The sequence below is a fragment of the Silurus aristotelis genome (genome assembly GCF_946808225.1).
Source record: "Silurus aristotelis genome assembly, chromosome: 9".
Taxonomy (NCBI): Eukaryota; Metazoa; Chordata; class Actinopteri; order Siluriformes; family Siluridae; genus Silurus; species Silurus aristotelis.
Window position 1 is genome coordinate 17405018 of NC_139582.1, and position 27500 is coordinate 17432517.

The following is a 27500-nucleotide window of genomic DNA, read 5'->3' on the forward strand; positions in this document are numbered from 1 at the left end:
AGTGGAGAGTCACTTTTATTCTCTCCGACTTTAGGGCCACTGTCTTGGGACAAGAGTGTAAAACGCAGCTACGGCTTTCATTTCTTTCAGTCTTCTTTTTTTTTTTTTATCAAGCTGATAAATGAGGAAAAGCTGGCAGAATCCCTACCCTACACAGATATGTGTATGTATATATATATATATATTCTGAACTTGAGGGGCAGGAGGCTAAGGTGTATATTTTATCAGGATGAATCCACCAATCCCACCCAGAATACACTGATTCCAAGTTAAAAGAAAAAGGGAGGGAGAGAGATAGATATAGAAATAGATATAAATATAGATATATAGATTTACATCTGACTGAACAGTCTTATTTACATTACATTTGTACATTGTTCATTTGTACATTAACGGCATTTGGCAGACACCCTTAACCATTCATACATCCGAGCAGATATTGGGTCAGTTAAATATAAAAAGTCAAAGGGTTAAGGGCCTTGCTCAGGGCTCCAGCTTTAACCACTAAGCTACCACCTCTATGAAACTGTTCCAGTGAGTGCAATAAAACAGGAAAATAAGCTACATAATAAAGACATGCAAGAAGTTCACATTGGAAGAAAGAAAGAATGGGGAAGACGTACCACAACGAAAAAACCAAACCATAAACTCATCTTAACGATCACTGTTTTGCTGTGTAGATTTATTTATAACATTCTGTCATGTGTGTGTGTGTGTGTTTGTGTTCACAGCTGAGTCTGAGCATGTGGAAGCAGACCTGTCGCTGGCCGAGCTGGCCGCCCACCACACCCCGATGCTGCTGGACCCCAACATGGTCGCCCCTCTGCCTCCGGGCCTCGGAGACCACGACCTCCTGACTTGTGGCCAGTGCCAGGAGACCTTCCCGTTGGGCCACATCCTGCTCTTTATTGAACACAAGAAGAAGCAGTGTCACGGCCTGGCCGGCACTCACGGCTGCTATGACAAGATGGCGGACCGCAGCAGCCCCTCGCCTCCACGCTCCGAGCTGAGGAAGGTGGAGGAACCGGTCGAAATCGGAATCCAGGTGACACCTGAAGAAGAGGATGAGAGGCTGCTGACGCCTCCGAAAGGAATTTGCCCGAAGCAAGAGAGCGGCCTGGCAGGTGAGTGTCGGTGTCTCAGTACAAACGAACCTCAAACCTTTGGCACCTAATATAAGGCCTTTCTGCTTTCGTATGGGAGATTAAATACAACCTTTAATGAACTAACCAAAGTTCAACCAAACTGCAAAAATAATCAATAACAAAGTATTCCTGCTTTGAATTAAAAGCCACAAAAGTGCAAAATCTTTTAAAAGCTTGTTACAAAGCTCTGAAACTGGAGACTCCTTACAGAAATGTCTAATTTCTGTGAATAAACATCTCCTTACAGCAAACTCCATATTGACACACCTGTTTCTATCACATTTTTGGATGCGCTGTTGCTATAAAAAAAAAGATTAAATCGATCAAAACAAGCGTATCATATATAAACGTGCGATTCGCTGCTGTCCGAGGTGCTGTTTTACTACTGGACCAATCAGAATGCAGAATTCAGGGGGGAATGTTGGGAGCAGGAAAGTTGTGTAGTCATGAGAGTGAAACGGGATTTAAATGGTTAGGTCTCGATCGCAATAGGACACTAACACACACACACACACACACACACACACACACACACACACACACACACACACACACACACACACACACACACACACACACACACACACAGAGAGCATTCTCAGACAAAAGGAAGCAAAGCACGCTCATTTCCATCTGCAGGATCCTGTCGTGATTGTGATAGCGCTCATCTCCGAGGCCTCCAGAGAGATTGTTTTTTCTTCAGCTGATTTCATTAGGGGGAGTCTGTGCTGTACTGAGTGAAACATCACATTATGGACTTGAAGCCCCCACCTTCCCCAAGAACAACCCCTCCACCCCCACCCCAACACACACACAAATACCACAAACCCCACCACCACCACCACTGTTTTTTCCCGCTAAACACCCTGAAGGACTCTGGTAGTTGAAACAAATTGTGCAAAACGTGACACAGAACTCAGCGCTCACTTTCATGGAGCCTGAGCCATCTGCTGAAAAAGGTGAAAAACTCATTAAAATTCAAATACTCCAAATGAGAGAGAGAGAGAAAGAGAGAGAGAGGGATTAAAAGAACCAGCTTGCTATTGAATTGGGGTAAAGAGGCAATTTAGCACAGTCCAGCTGCAGGGTAAAATCTCTCTTTCTTTCGCTCTCTCTCACCCTCCCACTCTCCCTCTCTCTCTCTCTCTCTCTCTCTCTCTCTTTCTGTCTTTCCCTCCATCTCTTTCTCTCTTCCTCCTTCTCTCTCTCTCTCTCTCTCTCTCTCTCTCTCTCTCTCTCTCTCTCTCTCTCTCTTTCTCTCTCCCTCTTTCTCTCACCCTATATCTTTCTGTCTCTATTTCTCTCTAATCTTCTCTTACTCTCTGTTTTTTCTCTCTCCCCTTCTCTCGCTGTCTCTCTCGTTATCCTTGTCTCTGTCTCTCTCTCTCATTCTATGCTCATTTCCACTCTTTCACTCTCTCTGTTGCTTTCTATCTATCTCTTTCTTTGCCTGATGCTCTTATTTCATCTCTCTTTCTCACTCTCTCTCTCTCTCTCTCTCTCTCTCTCTCTCTCTCTCTCTCTCTTTCTCTCACCCTATATCTTTCTGTCTCTATTTCTCTCTAATCTTCTAAGCATCCTCCATCTCTCTGTCTGTCTTTCTTTCTCTAGCCTTGTCTCTCTCTCTCTCTCTCTCTCTCTCTCTCTCTCTCTCTCTCTCTCTCTCTCTCTCTCTCTTTTACTTAGTTATCTTACAAAACAGTCAAGTTTTTTCACGAAGATGCCGCCAGAGGGAGGGTCTCATAAAATAATGTTCAGGGTTGGACGAAGTTGGCAGGGGAAAATCGGTGGCTCATGACACTGGCTCCGGGTTTAATAACCTCTTTTTTCCCCCCTCTCTATTTTTTTGTTTTTCGTAAAGCTTCCTTGTTTGCAAAGGTTTCCTGCGGCATCGAAGACGATTCACTCGTTTTTAAATATACCCTTAATAACCAGAAAGAACCTAATTTAGTCCGAACCCCACATAGTGCCGAGTCCGTTGGCGTTAATTACGGAAGATGATGTGAAGATTTCATTGCAAACGGTTTCACATTTCAAAGCCCTCGAACGCTGAGGCTTTAGCATCAAAGCTGCAACGGGAATGGCAGCAATCCCAAGCGGTTTACGTGCAACTCACGTGACCGGATCATGTGACATACTTGATGAACTGCTCATATCCACCCTGAAGTCTCGACATGTCAAGCAGTTTTTGATATATTTTTTTAATAATCAGTGAAGGTAAAATCACGCCTGAGTAACACGTGAATAGAAACACGGTTGGGTGTGCGTTACCGTTAAAATCGTTAACCATAAATACATAAAAAAAAGGAGTCACGTGGAAAGGAAAGAATCAGAAATCATACATGCCCAAATTTTGAGAAATTTACAATTGAGGTGTAGAAAAACCTGTAACTGAAACAAGTAAAAAAACGCGGAGAAAAATAAATCACGTGTGAAAAAATTATCCATGTGAAAAAGGAAGTCAAGTAAAAGTGTGTAGGGAAATATTCATGTGCTCTCGCTCTAGAGTGCATATGTCAATCCTTAGACATTGTGTGTGTGTGTGTTTGTGTGTGTGTGTGTGTGTGTGTGTGTGTGTATGTGTGTGTGTGTGTGTGTGTGAGAGAGAGAAACCTGCAATATGAATATGCATTTAATACAATATCCACCTATCACAGCAAGTCATTCAATCTTTTTCAAGATTTTTTTTAAAATGACTTCTAAATTACTCGTAATGTGGCAAATTCTATTTTCGACCTCTTTCTTAATAATCTCTGGTTTGAAGAAGAAGGGAGGAGAAAGAAAAAGAAAAAAAATAAGGGGGGGGGGGGTTGTAGGAGGGGATGAGGGAACAATTTTTAATCTTGTTTAAACTTCAGCATTTGAATAATGGGTTATTGGAATGAAAGATGAACATTTTGCCTCCGTAAATCATATTGCGGCGACTGTGCGAGTAAATTTTTAGCCCCTTTCATTAGCTTGGGCGTCGGGGAAAGAGAAAAGGAAGCGAGCAATGTTCATTCTCGAGCAGGCTGAGAAGAAAGGCAGAGATGAAATGTCCTCGCCGAATGATTAAGAAGCTTGAATGTCAGCTGGGCGTGCAGCTAAACATGTGCACGCTGCCTTGTGTTCATAATTGCCTCCCAGCAGGTTAAAGTATTCTTTTATGCTAAACCTTTTCCGCTTCCCATTTGTTCTCCACGTGAAATAGAAAATGACACGCGAAAGAAGGAAAAAAAAAAACACTCGAGCTCCGTTTTCTGGAGAGAGAGAGAGAGAAAAAAAAAAACAACACATGCACAAAAAACATAGCGGCGCTGCTCGTGCTCTCAAAGCGCAGATCATTTTTCATGAATTTGCTTTTTTTTTTCTTTAATATATCCATCTGTCAGCTTCAAATGGAAAAATGAGAGAGTGAGAGCGCGAGAGAAAGAATTCAAGGAGGACGAGTGTGTGTGTGTGTGTGTGTGTGTGTGTGTGTGTGTGTGTGTGTGTGTGTGTGTGTGTGTGTATACAGTGTATGTGTGTGTGTACGTGTGTGAGTGTGTCTCGGAATCAAAAAAAGCTAATTCTGAGCAGAACAACATTATCATCATCCCCAGAGCTGCAGTTTGATCTTTTTCTTCCTCCGTCTGGCCCCACGACATGCGACTGCTGTTTTGACAGGCCTTAAACTCCGCCGATTCGTTCGCACATGTCGCCCTGCATCACATCACATCGTCTGCACACTAACACACACACACACACACACACACTCACACACACACACACACACACACACACACACACACACACACTATGCTGGACAGGATGAGCAGGTCCATATTTAAGCATTTCATTATCTTCTTGTAAAGATGTATAAAGGGAAACGACTGCATGCCTTCAAATGTAGTCAGAAGCTTCTAGAAAAGCGGCACAGGTTCAATCCACAGATTTACATAAATGCACACATTCTGCCTTATTGCCTGGGATTTGAATAAACCACACGCTGCTTCATCAATACCGTATTATCTAATTGATATATCGGTAAAAATCTGCGTATTTTTATCATAGTTGGAGTCTTCAGTGGCAAAGCTTTGAAACCAGGCAGTGAGGCTCCAGGTTTCAGAGTTTCAAGAAATTTCTGTTTTTCATGACAGTGAGAGAAAAGTGAAGCTAATGGAGGAAGGACTGTTCTTATCTGATATAATGTAGGAGAACAGATTCGTATTTGCAAGACATGCCACTTTAGGAAAATAATCAAGGTCCGGGTCTGAAATTCGGCAAAACGCAACACTTCCACGAGAACGATGTATAGCTATGTAGCCGTGTAATGTAATCCGAGCTAATAGTGCTAATTAAATAAAATATGACATTTTGCATAGCCAGAGGCTACAAGAGTTGCTGTTGGGGATGAGATGAAAGGTCGCATAGGCATGTGTGTGTGTGTGTGTGTGTGTGTGTGTGTGTGTGTGTGTGTGTGTGTGTGTGTGTGTGTGTCATGATCCGAATATCTCCTCTAACAGGAGGTTTCAGATCTAGATTGATTTTTTTTAACCCACTGAACCTCTGCTAATACTATCATACCTATACTAATTAGCATAGCTTATGCTATTTGCTAGCAGACCATTGCGTATCGCAGAAATGATCCCGATGAGACATTTTTTGCAATATCACCAACACTGCGTAATGTTAAAAAGATTTATAAGAGCAGTTTATAATTTTTGACTATTATTTCTAAAGAATGCATCTTTCTGAAAAGTCGGTCTGCAGTTCCCTTTTTTCCCTTTTTTGCTACAGCCATGCAATAGAGCGAAGTGCTTTTCTGTTTGGTTTTTTTCTTGGCCCAGAAATACCCTAATACAACTACTCAGGTGTGTTTTTTCCCCTGAATGATAACTCACTAGTGCTGTTTTTACATCAGGCTGTGGAAGAAGCTTTAACCCTCTGCCATGTATTATATTGAACTTTAATGCATTTTGGCTGGACATATTTGAATGACCATATTGTTGAGTTTGGTGGGTTTTTTTGTGAATTTCATGCACTGTGTGCTTCACTAAAGTGCTCAGATTGAGTGTTGATCCAGATGTTTCAGGCGCTGAAAAAGCTCAGCTGGAAGAAAAACAGAGTCATTATTCAGAAGAACATCCTGATATGATAATGATTTAGCTTTAAAACATGTAGCATTATGGCTTTTACACAGATAATCTGTAAACTTAGAAGCTAACATGCAGCTGATTGGACATTAAAGGTGAAGTCAGTGATTGTTAAGATGATAGTGAAGTTCTCCTCGTGTTGCGCAAAACTTCAGTCCTCCACATGTAAACATCAGAGAGAGAAAAAAAAACAAGACGTGGCCCACCGAGCAGTCAGTCTGTCAATCATGTTACTAGAGATAAAGATCTGCCTTGTAGGCGTTTTTTTAGGGGCGTGGGTTATTAAAGGTGTAAAAAGTAAAAATTCTCATGATAATTTTTTTCTTTAACTACATATTTTGTTAACATTCATAAATAATATAAATGTCATTATATATATTTTTATGATATATATTATATATGTAGATCAAATATATATTTTTTCATTGAAAAAATGTCATTATTATTTTAAAAAGGGCAATGCTTATAATTATTTGCAAGTTTAAACACCTTGATTATCTATCTATCTATCTATCTATCTATCTATCTATCTATCTATCTATCTATCTATCTATCTATCTATCTATCTATCTATCTATCTATCTATCTATCTATCTATCTATCTATCTATCTATCTATCTATCTATCTATCTATCTATCTATCTAATTTCCCAGCTCTGAATTGTGAATTTGTGTTGCTACATGATCCAGTTCCCAGATCAGAACTTGTCTCGACAGAGCCATGTGTTTACCACAGGCATTATTGTAGTGTTTTGTGAGACGAAGCCGTGTTCCTTTCTCTCCTGCAGGTTCTCACTTCCACACATTCTCCCTTATTCCCCTACAGTGGAATATTTCATAACATATTTGCAACCATATAAAGACCCATTCTGTTTTTTTTACGGCTCAAGCCGAAGCCTCAGCTGCATCCTCGGGCCATTAATATCATTAATTAGTCTAATAAAACCCCGGAGTCAAAGATCCGTCTGCTGAGAGCAAAGGATACATTTATTTTCAAAATAATGATGGGAAGGTTTCAGATCGATCTGCTTCCACTTCTGGATACGTTTTGGAACTGTGCTAAAACTTCGGTTAGTTGAACACGAGTCGGGTTTAGTGAAAGTGAGACTGCAGTGCAGATCATTCTGGACTTCCTGTTTTGTTTAAAACTAGAAGTGGTTGTGGTAGAAGGACAGAAACACTTCGCTTACCTATTTTTTTCTAATTAAATCGTCTGGTAAATGTTTGCACTCAGGTTAGAAGCAGAAGAGTATCAACTTTGAAAGTGGAAAAAAGAGTCAAGAAGAAAACGGCTTTATTGCTAATTTCTCGTACGTTAGCTAACACACAGCATAAACTCTAATGAATGCTAGCAAGAGAGTTAGCATGATAAATCCAGAGCATACCTAGCAGCAGATTGATTACAGTCCTCATATTAGGTCTGAATTAGGAATATTTCATTTGTCAGAAATTTTCATAGACTCTGTGATACAAAAAAGTTTTATAAGCGGAAAACTAAGGAACTTTTGTCACTTCCTGTGTATAGTTGTCTTGCTTTGGAAAAAAGAAAACATTACCTGGTACAGTAAGTGATCGCCGCACTGCTATTTTGTGTTGCTATATTGCCCACATATTTGGTTACATCATTCCTCATCTCCTTGATTAATATTTGAACGTGCACAAAGCCGTGTAGGGCGTATATACACACACACACACACACACACACACACACACACACACACACACACACACACACACACTCATAGTCCAGCTAGGAAATGTGTGATTATGACGTTTATGATGCTTCTACAAAGCGGAGTTGGATGGAGTTTAAAAAAAACAAGCCACGGATATTCTGACGATTTCTTGCTTTTTGCCAGAGTATCGTGGGGAAGTCTCGATCGAGGGGACATGCGCCATTCTGTAGCTCTCTCCCTCTCCGTCTTTTCCCCCCGAGCTCGACACGATCACCGAGAGAGCTCTTCAATAAATAATGATGCAACACGGAGCGAGAGAGAGATATTGAAAACATGTTTCCGTAATATGACACACATGCCTTTTTTTTCCCCCCAATTAAAATTCACAAAGGCTTGGCGGGGGGAAAACGGCTCGGGTGCCGAGGCCGTGCCAGAATCAATGGTTGCGGATTGTGTGGCGAGGTGAATGTGCGTTTGATTTTTAACGTGCTCTTTTAGAGCCATTATTCCTGCTGGTCGTCTTGTTTTTTTGTTGTTTCAATAAAGCCAAGCAAAAAGCCGGGACCGAGCAGGCGTTTTGAAGTGGTAATTGCCCACTTTTGTCTTGTTACCCAGTTTTCCTCCCTCGCGCCCGGTCTCTCCCAATCTCTCTTTTTCTCCTGATCTCTCTCGCTCTATCTCTCTCTTTTTTCTTCATTCCCACTTATTTATTTATTTTCCCCCCGAAGGATTTTCAAAGACTTTTTTAGTACAACGCAATCAAATTTCCCAACATGGTTTTTACATTCCCTTATCACCGCCTTCTTCCGAACAAAATTTCGACAACCACACTAACAGGGAACACGTTTCCTTCACACTTTGGAACGTTGCATTGGAAATTCTTCACAGTGTGATAATCTACTCTTGTCATATCAAGGCTTCAAGTTGTCACAGAATTAATAAACCCCTTTAAAACACACTCACTAATGCCAGTTGTGAAAAAATGAAGAAAAATGTGCATGAAAGTTGTGAACAAAAATTTCAACACAAATCACAATAAGTATTTACCATTTTTCTGCTGCTACTGTAGTTGCTGCTGTTATCGGATCCGTGGCTGCTAAAAATCCGTAGCTGTAATTATTGAGGCTTCTTTATAAAGAAATTGATTTTGCCCTTTTTTAATGAATCCAAAAATTTTGCAAGGACTTTTGCGTGAGTGGGAGGAGATTACACATATGAACCCAGGTGGTATAATCGAGGATGAGGAGAACTACTGGAGAAAAAGCTAACCTGACTCAGCGCCTGAGACTAGCATGCATCCTGACGGTGCTATCTTTAGACATAGTGTAATTATTTCCTCTAAAAGGAAAACGTAGCGCTATTTATTTTTACCTCTGACGGCTGTGTGTGTGTGTGTGTGTGTGTGTGTGTGTGTGTGTGTGTGTGTGTGTGTAAGTAGAGCTGCAGTTATCGATTATTTTAGTAATCGAGTAGTCCACTGGTTAGACAATCAATTAATTAACAAGCAAATTTTTTTATTTTTGGTAAAAAAAAAAAAATTATTGCTGAAATTGCAATCTGTAAAACATTATACCTATTTAGTTAATGTAATTGCCATATTACATCACAATGCAAATACAAATATATATATGAACAAAGAAAATCATTCAAAATATAAAAATAAATTTCAGATTACTTAAAAAAAAAAAAAGGCAAACGCACTGTATGGCGTTTTAGTATGTTTAAGTTTGAAATGATCCCACATTTTTTTTACTTTCTTTTGTGTTCTTTGGTCTCTGTTTTCTCCTCACTCCTTGCTGTTTTCTATTTGTTCTTCTATTTTTCATTCTGCAGTGTTTACCTGTGTAGGGGTCTCGTTTATAAATGTGCGTACGCACAAAACGAGGCTGAAAATGTGCGTACGCCACTTTCCCCAAAAGGGGTTTGATTAAATAAAAAAAACATACCTCTGCTAAAGTGTGCATGTATAAGTAAACTCTGAGCGCTGCGTACGCACAACTTGGAAACAGAGAACGCGAGAACCTTTGCGTGGAGAGTGGCTTACGCCCATTTGCAGGCCCGTTTTGTGCGTATGCCACGCTAGGGCGGTCCAGAGTTTAGCGGGTGGTGCGTCAGTGATAAAAGTCCAGGGGGAAACAGTGCTTAGTGTGTAGCTAAACATACTAAATGTTGTTTTCGACTGATGTATTCGCATTTTTTTTTGTATTCGAATTACTCGAGGAATTGTTTCAGGCCTGTGTATGAGTGTAAGAGCTATCCTTCCTGCTCCAAGATGTCGTCCTGCTGAGATCTGCGTGAGTTCCCTTCATGAAAGCAACATGCTATCATTTCTCTCTCCTACCTGCTTAAACTCGGAAATCCACTAACGGGCCACTTTTTTACTCTGGTCTGCTTCCTTGCCCAAGCCCTGTTCAGCAATACAAGACACAAATGTGTGTGTGTGTGTGTGTGTGTGTGTGTGTGTGTGTGTGTGTGTGTGTGTGTGTGTGTGTGTGAGAGAGAGAGAGAAAGTAAGAAAGAGAGATGGGCAAAATTCTTTCAGCCGCTAATGGAGCGTAAAAGCACGAAGGCTGCATCCGTGTACTTCTTAGCATCCTCAAATCCGTTTTACCCCCTCTTACCCCTCCACCCCCACACCCTTTACCCCCCCATCTCGGATTTTTGCCTCGTCGCTTGCCTCGGTTAATCACTTTCCATGCGCTCATTTAAATATTAAAATTTTCTTTAATCATCAAAGGCAGGGAGCCTCATGCATATTCATATCTTCAAGACGCCCTCCCTCCCTTCCTCCCACCTCTCTCTCTTTCCCTCTCTCTATACACTTTTCCCCCAGAATTACAGGTTCATTACCTCGCTCTGAAGCCAAACAGTCATTACCAAGAGCCAGCTTTTTAATTGCCGATGCTTTGGCCGTCATCGAAAGTTTACGGGAAAAAAAATGGGGAATAAATATGAGTTTTTACAAAAACTTGTAGAGCATGGATTTTTTTAATGCTGTGAAGAAAAAACAGATCGAGATTGAGAGACGGAAGAGAGAGAGAGAGAGAGAGAGAGAGAGAGAGAAAGAGAGAGAGAGGGAAAAAACCTGTTCTCTGGCTAGAGCTCTGAATATTTGTCAAGAGGCTTGACGAAAGTTGCATTTGCATAATGACTTTGTAGTTCTGCATTAATAAAATTTGCATATGAAGCCGTGTTAATTACTCCTGATCAGGCTTTTTTGCATTCATGCATGGTAATTTTCGGAGACTTGCGAGAATTGATGTCCTGGCGTCAGGGCTGTGATTGGTGGCGGTGCTGGTTGTGGAGGTGGTGTGTACGTGTGTGTGCGTGCGTGTGTGTTAGCAGGATGGTGGTGGTGGTGGTGGCGGTGGCGGCGGCAGTGGGTGGGGGATTATGAAGAACGACAGAGGAGGGGTAGGGAGCAGAGGAGATGATGCGATGATGCGATGGCGTCGGATGTGGCTCGGAGAAATGAAGATGGCACGTTTCGCGTGTTTGTGCGAGTCGCTTTATTGTGCCTGCTCTCTCTTTTTCTCTCTCTCTTCTTTCTTTCTTTTATCCAGCTCAAAGCAGCTCCTGTAATTGGTGTGTGGAAAAAAAAAAAGAGAGCAAAGGAGTGATATGCGGGAAAAAATGAAAAAAGAATTGCACGTAATAAAACCTAAAAGAAAAAAGGGACAAAAAAAATGCATGCTTGATTACAGAAAAGGCAAACAGGCAGGACGGCAGGAAGGCAGACGAGGGAATCGATCGTGTTTAAAATGAGGACAGGATTCGAAAGGAGGATTTTTTACTAAACAGGTCCCTTTTTTCTCTCCTTATTTTTCTGCCGCTTTTTCTTATTCTCCCTATATATTTACATACATACACACACTTATGTTTCACATTATGTACATTTTGGAGGTCGCAGCTCTTGGGGGGGGGGGGGGGGGGCATGGTTATGGGGGCAAATTGCCTCAGCTTGGGGTCAGAATTGTCCACCTTTAAGTGACGCTGGCTTTCCACCCACTTTCTCTTTTTTTCCCCCTTTCTCTCCTTTTGTCGAGACCCTGCTGAGTTCAAGCGTGCGTCTATGGAATTTTGGCCTTTCACTGGTGGTTTGGCAAAGGCATCACATGCCACTCTGTGTGTGTTAGTATGTGTGCATATGTGCATGTGTGTTTGTGTGTATCCGATTATATACAACCACTAGCAAAAGCTAAATAGGTGTGTTTGGTGGATGGCGTGTGGTGTGTCACCACCCCGCCCCCCGTTCTTCAGAAAAAAAAACCCAGTGGTCTCCTCCTCATTTTGTTGGAGAATTAATCCCAGAACTTTGGAGCAGCGTGAAGAGTCTGGGGCCGTGTCCAAAACAAAGCCATCATTCTTTTTCATTTTGTCTCCCCTCTGTGCACGACGGCTCTGGCACTCATCTCTCGGCCTTCGTTTATTTATTTTATTTATTTATTTATTTATTTATTTTAAGCGCGTGTCATCGTTGTTGTGATATTCGTAAAGAGAAAAAAAACGCATGCAAATGTTTAAACCTTCTGGTTTATAAGCCGGATCGCAGCGTATCTTTCAAAAAAGGGGATGAGTGGAGGTCTAGCGCCTCATCTTTATTTTTCGTCTCTTGTGTTTCTCTGTCTCTTTTTTTTTTTTTTTTGCTCAGCTAGAGCTTTGGATTAATGCGCCGCACAACTCCGTGTTAAATTTTTTCCGAAAGGAAACCTTGATAATTGTAATACGCAATGCGAGTACGTAGACATCTCTGAAATCAGATGCTTGGAGATTTCTGGAATTGTTCTTTTCTTTAACAATGATGTCTCCCTGTATACTGTGTGTATACTGTATGTGTCGACCTCGTCACACACCTTAGGACTATTCTACACGATATCTGATTGTCTGCTGTGTTGAAAATAAGAACCCAACGAAAACACAAGGAAAAAAAACGTGAATGTATTTGAGTTTGACGAGTGGTTTATATAGCATTTTATAAGGCATTTAATTTTCCTGAGACTGGAGACTCCTTCCAAACATATAAAATAATTTTCTCATTGAACACGTTACTCAATGACACAGAGCAACCCTACCTGTCCAATCAGAATGAAGAATTCATGCACACTGTAGGATAATCCCCCCCGCTGAAAGTACTTCATCAAGCTGAATTTTTTACTACACACCAACAAAGAAGTTGAAAGTACAAACAAGTCGAACGTATTAAACATGGGTGAGTTTTTAGCAGCAGCGAGGCATTAACATGTCCCACATGAAGACATCAAACGGCCTGACGGCGTTTCAGTGTCTCTCTGCCGCAAGGCAGGGGATAAACTTGTCGCTGATTTGGGTTGTGAACACAAGCAAAGCTCTCTACATGCGCCGGTGGCTTGTGCCCTCGTGCTCATCATGTTCTTTTCCACACTTTTCCAGACACGTAGTGCAAAGCAGGCACTCACTGACAAATGCTGCTGCACTTTCACAAAATTATCCAAGGTGGCTAATTTACTGCTATTAAATCCTCTTAAGGTTTAGGAACTGAGATATGCCTTCACGTCATCGTTTACTTTTTTTTCTACCAGTCTGCCAGAAAAAGGTCTTTGCATAACTGGTTTGAAGGGTGAGCTGCAACACCTTTCTTTGCATGTTGATACAGTAGCTCTGTCACCCTGACACTGTTTGTTTAGCAAGCTACTCGAGCAAGCGTGGAGATTTGAATTTGTAAAGCGTGGGAGAAAAAGGCTGGAGGAGGACTTGTAAGCCCTTTCCAGCAGGGCCCAGACGCCAGCTCTTCGAATTGCCGTGCTCTTAAAGCGGCTTTGGTGAGAGAGTGAGCGGATCACGGCTGTGGACAATGACGTGCGCATAGAAAGCGGTGGACAGGATGGGATTAGCAGGTTAGCGCAGGTTCCTCCTCACCGCTAACACGCTCTCCTGACTCCCCCCAGGCTTCTGACACAGCGTGGCTCAAGGAATTAGTCCAGCTCCCAGATTTAAACCTTTACCGGCTAATGGAGCCTCTAAAGCCCAGAGCGTTTTCCTCGCAAAGGAGTGCTGCCGCCAGTTATGTAGGAAGCGTGGACACTATTAGCTCAAACTAATTTTTCACTATGCTAGCCATGAGGATTAGGATGCTGTGTTGAAATGATTCAGGAGAGGCTTTTGTACAATTTAAGCCCAATTACAAGCAACAGACCATTTGTTTGTCATTGAGGAAGGTGGAAAGTGTGGCTGAAAGAGCAGGGAGATGTTCTGAAGGGTGCTGAAGAGAGACGCAGCCTGACGAAATGTGGGTTGATCCTCTTGTTTAGGGGGGCTTCCCAATTTCACATGCTAAAGGCTTCAGTACGAACCCCTTTTTCCCATTCTGCTGGCGATATTGATATTTGTCCTCTGTGGTCACTGCCCTCTCTTTTGGTCCGTCACTTCATTTTGATAAATGCGGAGAACTCCAGGCCTTGTGTGTGTATGTAGCAGCCCTGTAGCCTATGCTTCTACAGTGCTAATTGCTCATGACTGTGGAGTTTGCTGGAGAGCAGGATCACTGGCTGGCACTGCTTGAGGATTCCTCGAGACTGCATCCCGTTTAACCCAGTTTATTTTTTCCATGATTCCACTTTAGTCTTTGTTTTTATCTACAAGAGTCTGAGATTGTTTCCAAGCCATTTCCCCATCTCGCTGTCCTCTGAGGCTTTGTTTTGGTCCTGTACACGCAGGGTTTAATGTTCTTCCCATCACGGGGTGACATGTCAGTGACTGTGGATATGTTTTTTCTATTTACCGGGTATGCAGAGCAGTCTGGGTGGTGGTGAAGTAAATTGCGGAAAAGCTGTAAAAGCAGATTGAGTTTCTCCTCATGGGTTTGGGTCTTTAGCGTGCCCCCCAAAACTCAACAAACACGTCAAATTATTCACCCCGAACAAACACAATCGCTGTAGTTCACTGGCGCTATTGATCTCTGTGGTAATGCTGTGCACAATAAAAAAACACTTGAGGATTTTACCGTCTGAAAAAAAAATCAATCAAATTAGATGTCTGCAGTTACATAAGAAATCAGTGGCACGTCGCAAACAAAAATGGTCCTTTTGTAGCAACCTGTTGGATGGACCACTGGCAGACTAATTCATTGGATAGCTAGAGGGCTTTTTAGCTGTAAACAATGCTGGATTTGAGCCAGAAGGAGCCACCGTGCCTCAGCAGATATCCCTCTGATCAGAAACTAGAACAATAAATCACTATTTGGCTCTCTCAAAGCCATAGAAACCTGTTGTTTAATCCAACGAAATTGGCTGATGCTCGGTGAACAGAGCGGACTGCCTGAGTGCCTGAGGTATTAATGTAGCTGGCACCAGTTCTTTTGCTTTCCCCTGCTTTCTATCTAACCTTTCGCTCATTTTCATTTCGAGCCACAATGGCATTATAACAATGCGTGCTGGATTAGGGCTTGTGCACACTTAATCCATTGTATTTGTTTTTCCACTATTTACAGCTGTTTAATGCAGGATTTTCTATCTCTGGCATAAACATCTGCAGGGTTTTGCCAAGGTCTTGCTCTCCATCTTCAGTCAGTGGTGTTAATTTGTTTGAAAAGGACACTTTTTGCTGCTGCCAAACTAATGGATGTTTGCCTAATGTGAAAGAGCTAGCATGAGAATCGGATTTTCAGAACCATCGTCGAGTCTTTCTACCTCGCTCGGTTTTCTTGCCTCGTTTTTAATTCAGCTGGTTGTATGAAAGCGTCACTCCTTTCACGAGCCCAGAAATCAGGTGAGATTCCTAGGGCCAAATGAGCTATCATTAAAGCTAATCAGTGGCACTGCAATGGAGAGGAGCAGCGCGAGCTACGTCATCAGATGATAGTGATACCAATCAACCTTGTTAGCGCCAGAGGTATGAAATGAATATGATGCCTGTCAGCGAAATCAAGAGTTAGTGGCTGAGTGGGGATATTACTTTCTGCACTACTTTCTCACACTCTATATCATAATGGCAACAGACCTTGTAAGAACAACATAATCTCTCATATACTGTGTTCCAGTGCTAAAATGGTGACTTGATGCTAACACTGACCACAAAAAAATGAGTTGGATGTTTTCAAGTAACACAAATAACAGTGATTCTGATTATTACGTTGTGAGGACACTTGCTAAGACACTGGGAAATATGGATGTTATGAATGAAGCGTGAACTAGCTAATGACTGAGAATAAAGTTTGAGAGACTAGCAGGTCTCTTATTTGCAACGTATCAGCAAAATAACAAGAGAAACAAGAAAGAACTGCTAGTAATACCAGCAATTCTATTGGGCCATACAGGTATATTTTTAAGAAAAGACTGAACGAGTAAAATTATGATGCAATTATCTTTAGCAAAGTAAAAAAATGTTTCATGAGTTACACCATACTGAGAATTGATGGATTCCATGAGTTCGCAGACTACCCCCCGTCCAGCACATTTTAAAGTTTTTCCTGCTCCCGAGACATCTGATTAGCCTACTGGACTAATTAATGATTAACATCCTGAGTTGAAGTGGTTGTGTTAGAGCAGAAAAAAATGTTTCAATGTGCTACTTCAAGGCCAGAGTTGGCAACCTGTGCATTATGCCATGCTGAGATATCGGGAGCTTGGTTTTCTCTGAAACGCTTGACTTTTGATGCCACGAGTTGTTCATGTCGAGTCTTTTGAACATAGCAATAATGGAAAGTCACAATGCAATCTCTTCCTGCTTCAGAAAAATCCCCTTGCCCTCTTGGCTGGCATGTCTCCTGTGCCATGTTTTTGAGCACACATCACAAGGACCTTTTATGGTGCCCACTTCTCTTTTGTGGGGGATGTTGAATGCCCAGCTTTTTATAGTTACATTTAAAGGGAGTTGGATGCCTGGTGCAGCTGGGCCTCATTATGGTATACTCCATCCAAAAATGCACGTGTAATTAATTCGCTCACCCAGACCCTCATTGCTCCCTCCTTTCTTCCATCCATCCAGGACCTCCAGTCTGCTCGCTTTCTGTACAAAGTCCTTAGAGGAACTTGTCTGAAGCTCGAGCGGGCCTTGGCGGTAGCCCACCTTGGAGGGGTGGGGTGATGGACGGCACTTATGCAAGCGAGCCTTTAAGATGGGTGGTAAACACTCTGTCTGGATCGATGTTTAATTTCCGGTTCGATGTGGTTTTAAAAAAACGGAGTGAATCATTTTAAACAATGTTCTTTGTGTGTCATGTTCTTCTTGTAATGCACGGGGGCTCTGCCAAGCTTGAGCAGACTGCCGTAGCTCAGTTGCAGGGCTATCAGACGGAGAGAGGCCTTTTTAACTCCCCGGTGCATCACTGCGTCCACTCGCTGATGTAAACCCACTCGAACTAGATGAATAGCTTATGCAATTTTGTGAAGTCCGTTCTGCAGTGAGGCAATGCCAGGAAACACTTCTGTCTCTTGACAGTGAGGTTTTTGCCTTTCGTTTTCATTGTCTTGCTACCCGACGGCTTGTGAGCTCATACACACACACACACACACACACACACACACACACACACACACACACACACACACACACACGCCCTTATTTGAACACTTTAATTTGTTAACACCACACAGTATTTAACTGCAAGCGAAAGAGTTTAGCTTAAAGCAACAGCATTACTTTTGCAAGAGGGGGAGCCTAACATAGTTTGATTGATTGCATATTATTTTATTGTAGTGTAGCATTTCACACCAAACGTAAAAGTCTGGTAGCTATCCCCCGGCCTCCTTGTAGCAGACAAAGCAAGTGAAGTGTAGTAGAGGGGTTTGGAGTAGAAGACTAGAAGGAGAAGAACAAGGAGGAGGAGAATGAAGTCTAGTAAGAGGAGGAGGGGGGTACTGGTTGAAGAGCTCTGTTTCTTGCAAATAAAAACAGATTGGACTGGTTATAGAAGAGAGCCTGGTTTCATTTAGACTGGAGACAGGCGTACTGTGTGAATGCCATACCCCCCACTACCGCCACCACCCTCTCCTCCGTTTACAGCTTCTGACATGCTTTTTCCAGCGCTGCTTTCTGCTACAATTTTTCCTTTTTTGTGTTTCCCTTTTTTTCCCAGCCCACTTTCCCCCCCTTTTTGCCTGAGAATTAAACAGAAGTACAGCGGCATGCTCTTGTAATCTTCTTTATCATTTTCGACAATTGTTCCATTTAAATAGCTTAAGTGAAAATGGCGGCTGAAGTCGTGTGCTGTGCAGGGATCGTTTTCGTGAGCATCGTTTAAATACCAGCCATGTCGCCTTAACATCGCCGCCGCCAAGGGTTAGTTTTAGCCTTCCATCATAATCACAGCGCAAAGAAATGTTTTCTTTATCCTGACAAATAGAGGGCTTTGTTTATAGAGATTCTGAGCTGCGATTGCAGTTATTATTCTGTCTAGCAGAATAGTAACCAGGCCGAGATGATTTCATCAGGTAGGCCTGACCCCCTAAACCTTTTTTTTCCTGACAATATGTCTGCACAAAAAATATCCTCCGTGTTTTGTTTTGCTAATTAAAGCTACATCACCCCCCACAAAGTGACGTCTGTTTTGTGGAGTGTTTTATGTGTTTATATATATTTTTTACGCACCAGCATAGCATTTTTGTTTTGGTTTTAGATGCACCAGAATTCAATGGGGAATACCAGGCAAATATTTTTCTCTAATTGTAATTTGTAAATTATATTTTCGGCCCAGGCACAGTGGCTGGCACAGTTATTGGAGTTTTGTATGCCTGATTTAATTTTACAGGTGCCTGTTAAATAAGGACCTTTCACGCTCTGGCATGTCGGATGACGGGAAGCACCTCACACTTTTTTTTTTTGGGTGAAGTGTGTGTACATGATGAAGCTCATGGTCCAGCAGCCTCGGCTGTCCCTCGTCTCAGGACGGCAGCTCGCGTGCAATCAGAGCCTTATAAGGGCCGTTCGTAGCAGAGGTGCCCCCCTTCTCCACCCTCGAGTCTCTGGTTCCTCGCTTTAACCCTCATCTGGTCTGGATCTGTTCTTCCAGGCCACAGCCCGCACGGCTCGCTCTGTCTCCACAGTATAAACACATAAACCAGGGCCAGAACGTGTGGACCTAGCATCATCTTATACACAAAGCCACACACACACACACACACACACACACACGTTGACACTTTCCCCTCCCTCAAGTCCTTGGGATCGATTCAGAGGGACAGGCGCCAAACATCGAGGCCTGCTGCTGGAGCGGGCTTTGGTTCTGAGCCATGTTTTCTCCAGACCAGAATTATTTAAAAAAATTCTCCTACTCTCTGTTTGATAGTAATGAAGAGTGCTTCAGCAGTAATAATACCACCCAGAGACTGAAGCAGAAGTCTGCCGATTTATAGGATGACCAAACTCTTTTTTTTTTTATTTATTCCAATCTGTATATAAACTTGTATCTCGCTCGTTCGCTCACTCCTTCAAAACCCGCTTTACTTTCAGTGGACTGCCGGTGAAATAAGGTTGCCCAGCCTCCACTGAGAACCTCATTTTTTTCTCTTTACTCTGAGGCAGGAGCTGCTTTAGCGCTTTAGCTCACAGAGGAATCCACGAAGCAATCAGAGTGCAAAGAGAGGAGGCTGATTTCAGGAAGAACTCGCTCCGACAGTGAGCTCTGGCGTATGACAATTTCAGACGAAAGAGTCTACCCGGGAAGTTAAATGCAAAATTCATGTTATTTTGCAACGGAATGAAAAAAAATAACCCTTGATTTTTTTTTCCTTTATTGCTCGATGCTACAGGTTTTTTTATCACGAACCCCCATGCTGCCAGTTCTGTTTGGCCAACAGAGTGCAGCTTTGTTACATCAGAGCGACAGAGCCGAGCCAGGAAGGGGAGGAGAGACTCCAGGCGTATATATATATGCTGTGCCGATGCTCCCACTTGGCCCAGTCTACTTTAGAGTGTCTTGATGAAGGATGTTGTGGGGTGGGATGGTGTGGGGTGGGCTGTCCAAAAATCTGTTCCTTCCTGTTCATGCCATGCTTAAATGCCTTATTTAGTTCACAACGTGACTTCATGCCATCACATGGCAGCGGAACAAACGACACCGTTGCCTAATTAGACATTTTACCATATGAGATTTAGAAAAACAATGTCATCGGCTAAAAACTTAACGTCTGTAAATCGATGAAACATTGGGACGAGCGCAAATTGCAAAAATAAAAAAATTGGGTTCCTAATTAAAAATGGTTAACAATTATTATTTACACAATTAACAATACAACTCTGTGAGAGTAATTAGACCGAAACCTAAGTTTTGTGAAAATACAGTTTGCATAAATTCCTTTCATAAAACATCCACAGAAAAGCTAGCATGACTGAATGGTAGCAACAGTTACCTTAGCGTTAATAATTCTATCTACGCATAGATAAATGGTTTATTTCATAGTGGTGTTTAATGTTTCCATGGTAGACTTTTAAAAACCAAAACTCTCAAAGACACACCGTCTTCATTAACGGTGTTTTGGCAGACACACTTCTCCAGAGCGACTTACAATTATCTAATTTATACAACTGAGCAGTTGAGGGTCAATGGCTTTGCTCATGGGCCCGGCACTGACAGCTTGGTGGTGCAGGGACTTGAAATCATGACCTTCCATTTCAAAAACCGACTCCTTAATTACTGAGTTACCATTTCCCTTCTTCAGCTCGTCTCATCGCCGATTAGCTTACTTCAACTATTCATTTACATAAACTGGTTATACACTAACTGAGGATTTACTGGATAAGGCCTTTTTTTTTTTTTTTTTTTAGTTGTGTAGTTTTTGTTCCAGGACTCACTTCTGCACTTCTTTCCTGGGCTCCTGCCTTAGACTTTAAGACTCTATCTATCTAGCTGTACGTTGCATAGCTAGCATGTTAGCTAGCTAATTAGTTACTAAATGTCTTAATAATGGCTTTTTGCTTAGAAAGCAGGACAATCAAATGGACAGAAACTTGCAGCCGTGCTTGAATCAGCCTGTTTGTGTTACTTTTTTGCTCATATTTATGGGGCAGGTACAAACTTGCAGGTGAGAAAGGCTGTCTCAGAGCTCAACATGCATGTGTGTGTGGGGGGGGGCAGGATTAGCAAGTGAAAATAAGGCTGCCCCTATCCCTCAGTCTGTCCACTTCCTGTCTCCCTCTCACTTTTGACCAGACTCAGACATGTCTGGCACTTTCACATCTAATCTGTTTAATTTGTTAACATGAAACAGGCATTTTCTTTCCCCCTTTAATACAAAGCTGCTGACATCGGCCTCCAGTGCAAACCGGTGACCCTTAAAACGGCCATAAAGTCTGTTGAAAGGCATCACTTTTTACCCAAACACACACACACACACACACACACACACACACACACACACACACACACACACACACACACACACACACACACACACATTTAAGATCACTACGGGTAAAAAGGGCAGTTTATTTTTACCAAAAAAAAAAAAAAATTAAGAAAAAACAGTTCATAGAATAATTATTTTTTTACATTTATTTATGTGAATTATGTGTGCAAAATTAATTCATTTGCATACTTAATAAAAATGGAATTCTAGATTTTAAATGCTTACGCTCAATAGGACGATTTTTGCAGTTTATTTTTTTCTAGTTTTTTTTTCCAGTTTAAAAGAAATTAAAAAAAAGTACCAAAAATATTACTGCCTGCTATAAAATATTTATTATTTATTATTATAATTATTAATTTTTTTATAAAAATGTATTTATTTTTATTTTTTTTTCGCGGAAATTCCAGCAGGTTTAAACATGAACATGTAAAAGGTCGTAAACATTAAAGTTCAGAATCTAGAAAAAAGGAATACATTTTTATATGAAAAAGTTTATATTAAATATTATAATAAATTTGAAAACTGATTAGTAATTGATATGATATAATGTTTCCACTGCAGCATTTACAAAAATTCTAAAGAAAATCAGCGTGTATAGAGTACTGAGAGAAAGATATCAAGGAATAAATTACGTGAGTAGGCCGAGTGGGCGGGGCTTAAAAAATGATTGCTAGAAAAAAGGTGACTTGTGAATATGTTCCTATTGAGAATTTCTTTTGCTATGCTTACTATGAGTTGAGGTCAGAAATCGAATTTTCTTTTTCTCCTACGAGTCGGTAGACGATGGCTTTGTGACATTACGTCTGCCTACCTGCTTAATTCCTCTCTCAGTTCTGCCACTTTCTTGTCACTGGGCTCACGAGTGTAATGAATTTAATTCATTCTGATTTCACTAAGCTGCTCAGTGTTCGCTTTTTCTTTTTTCTATTTCTTTTTTAAATTCTGCCCCTCGTTCCTTGTCCCCGCACACCATTCTACCTCCCGCTTAATCCCTGCCTCGTCTAATCTCACGTGAGGAGAGCAAGCACGCTCAAAAGAAAAGAAAAGAAAAGTCAAGAAGAAAGAAAGAAAGAAAGAAAGAAAGAAAGAAAGAAAGAAAGAAAGAAAGAAAGAAAGAAAGAAAGATAGAAGGCTAAGCAAAGGACATACGGAAATCCTTTTTGTCGGCTCGAATGTAGACAAATGTAAATGTTGGCACACGTTCGTCTGGCACTTTTGGCTGTCAGAAATGAAAGTAAGAAATAGGAGGGAAAAGAGAGAAAGAGAGAGAGAGAGAGAGAGAGAGAGAGAGAGAGAGAGAGAGAGAGAGAGAGATGGTGAGGGTGAGGGTGAGGGTGTGTGGTGACTTGAGTGAGCGCAACGCACCAATAAATTGTAACAAATGGCATCATGTTATTGTGTATTGTAAAATTATATACTGCTGTAAATTGAAATAATCTGATCTTAAAAAATTAGGCCATAAAAAACATTAAAGCTGAAAAAAAGACCCTTGTGGTGAAGAAGAGGGAGAACAGGAGGAGGAGGAGGAGGAGGAGGAAACAGGCAGCAAATCACAAATGTCAGTGTGGATGCCTGGCTGATGGTGTGTGTCTGTGTGTGTGTGTGTGTGTGTGTGTGTGTGTGTGTGTGTGTGTGTGTGTGGTTATGGAGGTCAGGACACTGTCTAGGCAGCAGATATGTGTGTGTGTGTGTGTGTGTGTGTGTGTGTGTGTGTGTGTGTATGGTGCTCTTCCCCGGAGTGAATATGTCCAGTCAGGGATCCAGTCAGGGGATTTGGCCAGTTGGAGGGAGGAGAATGTAAACCAGATGTTGTGTGTGGGAAATAGCTGTGTGCTGTCCACTCCAAGTTTGCGCTAGTGTGTCTAACAGGCTGTAAAAACAGCCGCTTCCAGATTCCGTCGCCCCATTTACACTCAGTAAATCACCCATGATTCTCTGCTTCGCTGAGGGCCTAGAGCCCTTTCGGCTCTGCCTACCGACTACCGAGTGTCTCTGTCTCGCAGGAGGCCGAGCTCAGGCAGGAACCTGTTCCTGTTCCTGAGTGTTTATTCGATGCTTCTGAGGTAGCGCTGTGTCTGTAAAGTGGAGTTCAGAATTCCTTTTTTTTTTTACTTTTTTACCCGGACTTTAAAAACCTAAATATTCTTCTAGTTGAACTCACACCATACAAATCATTCGCAACCTTCTATAATCATTGTAATAATCATTGCAAAATTATGTAAAGTATGTAAACATATACTGTATATTGTAAATACTGTATTACATACAGAAAAACAGGTAAAAAAAAATTTAATTGTGTGAGTGCGGGGCAGGGGCACTCACTGGCGCCCCCCAGCTGGTTGTGCCCTAATGCCTAGAAACGGTGCTGATCTTTTCGAAAAAAAAGGGATGACTTTAAGTGTTTTAACACTGTTTCTCAAACTGACCATGTTAAAATATAAATATATTTGAATTTGGAGGTCTTAGTGCGTGCTCTTGAGGGGTGGAGCTAATCTCGCTGGGACAAACCAAATCTGATGCGTAAGAAACGTTCGGGAAATCAGAATCCCTTAGCAGGAGAACGGCGAAGGAATACGTGGAAATGTAAACCTGTTTGTAGTAATTTACTTAATTGTTTGCTTTAGTGAGACTTCGTTGCGTAACGGACACAGTGCTAGAGTTCCTGTGCAATTTTTCTCGCATCTCTCATCTGGCTTGTTCTTAGTCTGGATTTCTGTAAAGTAGCTTTGTCACAAAAAATGCAGTATTTATTGAGTTTAATAGCTAGCGAGCTGGATCTGCTGGATGACATCACTATGTTGCTGGATGCTGATTGGGAGACATGAAAGAGTGTTAAATTTTTGTACAATTTTTTAATACTAATTTAATTGAAATTTAATGGGGATGTAACTTCCAGAAGTCTTGCGTGTCACTCACAGTAATCAATATCATTCAAATATACATATTTTATAGCATTCTTTTAAGCTGGCAGGTTTCGTGGCGTCTGTGCATGTATATTGGACAGGGCATGTGTACGAATCGGCATGCTTTTGTTCACCGGGGCACAATGTGGCTGCAAAACTGATTTGCATGTAATTGTTGCCTCGGATTCGCTATGATAGTCATAAACAAGACATTAGCAATTCAAGGTGAGGAATTAGAGGCCTGAGAGACTTCCAGATCACACACATGGTAATGAAGCCCCTGGCTTAATAATGCAAGAAATGTCAGGAAACTTTCCACCAGCCGGGCGGACGCCAGGGAGGCACCGCAGGCCTAGGGCTCGTGTCATCTTTGTTCTAAATGCAAATCAGTTTGTCGTGACATTGACTCCATCAAATATGGAGCGTCGGAGGCATGATGAGAGACCGGCCAGGTCCTTTGCTTTCTCCTCCAGGTCTACTCCATCACACACAGGAGCCATTTGTTAGCCCATTAGTATTCAGATATATATATATAGGGAAGTGTGGAAAATGAATTCAATATTGATGAATTTCGATAGATAGATAGATAGATAGATAGATAGATAGATAGATAGATAGATAGATAGATAGATAGATAGATAGATAGATAGATAGAATTTCCATTTCCAACTTTTTCCTATTCTCAACCAACAACCAACAAGAGTTCGTAGTGCGAGAGTGTGAATGTTTGAAGCCTTCTTAGCTTTTCCAGACTGCAAAATATAATGAATACAATCTTGACCTTAATAATTTAAGACCCTCAGTGTGCAAACGGCATGCAGTTCAAAGTGAAAACAGCGGTGCCTTAAAGACGAGAGCTTCTAACGCTCGGGAAAATTCCAAGGTTATCTGAATAAGTCCTGGTTAACAGGATGTCCAGTTTTGAAGTGCGAGTTTGCTGTCCCATGTGCCCAATTTTTTTCTTCAATCTTCCTCCCTTTTTCCTGGTTTCGCTGGCATGAAAGGCCGCAAGTCCCCCCAAAAATAACTCAAAAGGTTAAGATATTAATTAAGTGGCGAGGGCTGAGGAGTAGGATAATGAGAGGCGCTCTTCATAAACAGACTCACTAGTGCTCCACTCGGAGAGTGGGGATGAAGGAACGCACCAAAATTGCGAGTCTGTCGGCTGCCGGTCTTGCCAGTCATTAACGGGAATTACCTTTCAGCCCTGCTAGAAGCCGGCACCTTTTACAGCTGTCATAAGCGGCCCTGGTCATTAGTGCACACGGAGCGAAATTCATCCCGAGCAATTAAAATGGACCGCTACATGTTCATTTGAACACATCTCTAAATATGTGGACCTTTCACAAGTTAGCTTTTAGTTAAAGAAGAGGAGAAAAAAAAAACACTAGGATGTGCTGGCACATGAAAAATAATCAAGACGTCCTGTTTTTTTGTTGATCCCTTTGCTCGTTTGCTATTTATGGTTACATTTCATATTATTGCTTACATCAGAGTAGCTAGAAACATGTAGTCGTTCCTTGAACAACATCCCACTGGAGACTCCTTCCTTTTTCACGTACGAGTCCCTGCGAGTCATCCGTTACTATAGAAATGATAATAGAAACAAAGTAAATGAAGCTATAAGTTAGTGACCAATCAGAATTGAGAACTCTTCTTTTATTTCCAATGACTGCATGGAGAAAATGAACACTCCGAATTTTATGTCCGCGACATTAATCGTAAACTGCCTGGCTATTGGCACTTCCCCGGTAATTGTCCGTGGAGTGCTAAGCCTGTTTCCCCTCGCCGAGTCGCGCAGCCTACCATAATAGCCGTGATTTAATTTAGCTATTTAACCTGTAATTCCAGCAATATTTATTGAAGAGCGAGGGGAGAAAATTGGGCCATTAGGCACTGAGGATGAATACACCGAGATGAAAATGAACACGCCTAACTGGTAGTTGACCTTCGCGTTCTGTGGTGGAATTTTATTAGCCTGGCCCGCTGTAATTACCGCAAATTGAATTATAGAGAAAAACCGAAATCTTTTGGTAATGAGGAGTTTTTTTGTTATTATTATTATCCGTTATTGCACTTTTGCGACTGGGCTGCGGGTATATGACGTCCCTCACACACACACACACACACACACACACACACACACACACACACACAGACACACACACACAAGGCCAAACGTTTCAGGAGTTGAATCGCACCTTTTTTAAACAGCTTTGTCTTCCCACACACGGTCACTTCACGCGCGCGTGTTTTTTAAGAACGAATAGGGGGATGGGGATGCTGCCAATTTATTTGTGAGCATTGTCTTTTTTTTGACGACATATGGCACATCCTGTAAGACGCTGTGAGATGCAAATTCAGGGGAGTCTGACTTTAAATGAGGCAGCGACGATGACATGAGCCCCTTTTGAAGAGTGCACATCACAGTACTCCGGGGAGGAACAGCAGGGGAGCACCCACAATGCTGTGCGGCGACGACACGCACCACCCACCTCTTCTCTTACAGTACGAGAGCGTTCGAGTGAAGTGCCGAGCCGAGCGGGAACCCTGCAGTCGCGACCTCAACTCGAGTTATTACCTGCGCTCTTTTTTTTTTTTACTCCTTGGAAGAACAGCAATTAAGTCTTCGAATGTTTATCTAGAAATGAGATGGCTAGAAATAAACGCCGCTGCAGAAGGCAAAGGCAATCTGCTACGTGGATACGTGACGAGGCTTTAGATTCTTTTGATTTTTTTTTTTTTGTTAAAGAATGAGTTTCGCCTCACAGTAGATTCTTAAAAGTTTTAGAGTATCTTCACACACCAAACGGCGGCTCGGGCCTAATTAACAGGACATGTGTCTTTCTGCACAGCTGTCTGAGGAGAACCCAACTTCATTTCCAAGCACAGTGTCCATGCTAATAATCATTCTGCTCTATAGTCATCCAGAGGCTCGTGGTGAGGAGTCGCAGTAAATGATCATTAAGGGCCAGACTGCACTTAATCAATACAAAACAGCCTGTGAGAGAAAGGGAGAGAAAGATAAACAGAGAGGGAGCGAAAGAGAGAGCGAAAACACACCTCATCCTAGAATACAGTAGCTCTAATCATGAATCTCATGAATATACACACACACACACACACACACACACACACACACACACACACACACACACACACACACACATATATTTAAAAAATACTGTAATTTACAAAAGCACCTTTCCTAGGCTTTACATATCAATAAATGATTCCCACATGAATTCATTCCTCATTTTAATTCTTTATCATTCATTTAATTCTTTATGTTAATTGTTTGGAAAATTGCAAGCCTGCGGTTTTTATTCATTACCTTTTTCTT

General features: G+C 41.8%; 1 protein-coding gene across 2 annotated transcripts in view; it reads left to right on the plus strand.

Moving 5' to 3' along the window:
* Positions 1-27500, plus strand: part of bcl11ba (BCL11 transcription factor B a) — a 50911-nt gene that overhangs the window by 14821 nt on the left and 8590 nt on the right. For both annotated transcript variants that reach the window (XM_083551044.1, XM_083551045.1), the window contains exon 2: positions 732-1124. In XM_083551044.1, coding sequence (XP_083407170.1) covers positions 732-1124 — 393 coding nt within the window. The remainder of the gene's footprint in view (positions 1-731; positions 1125-27500) is intronic.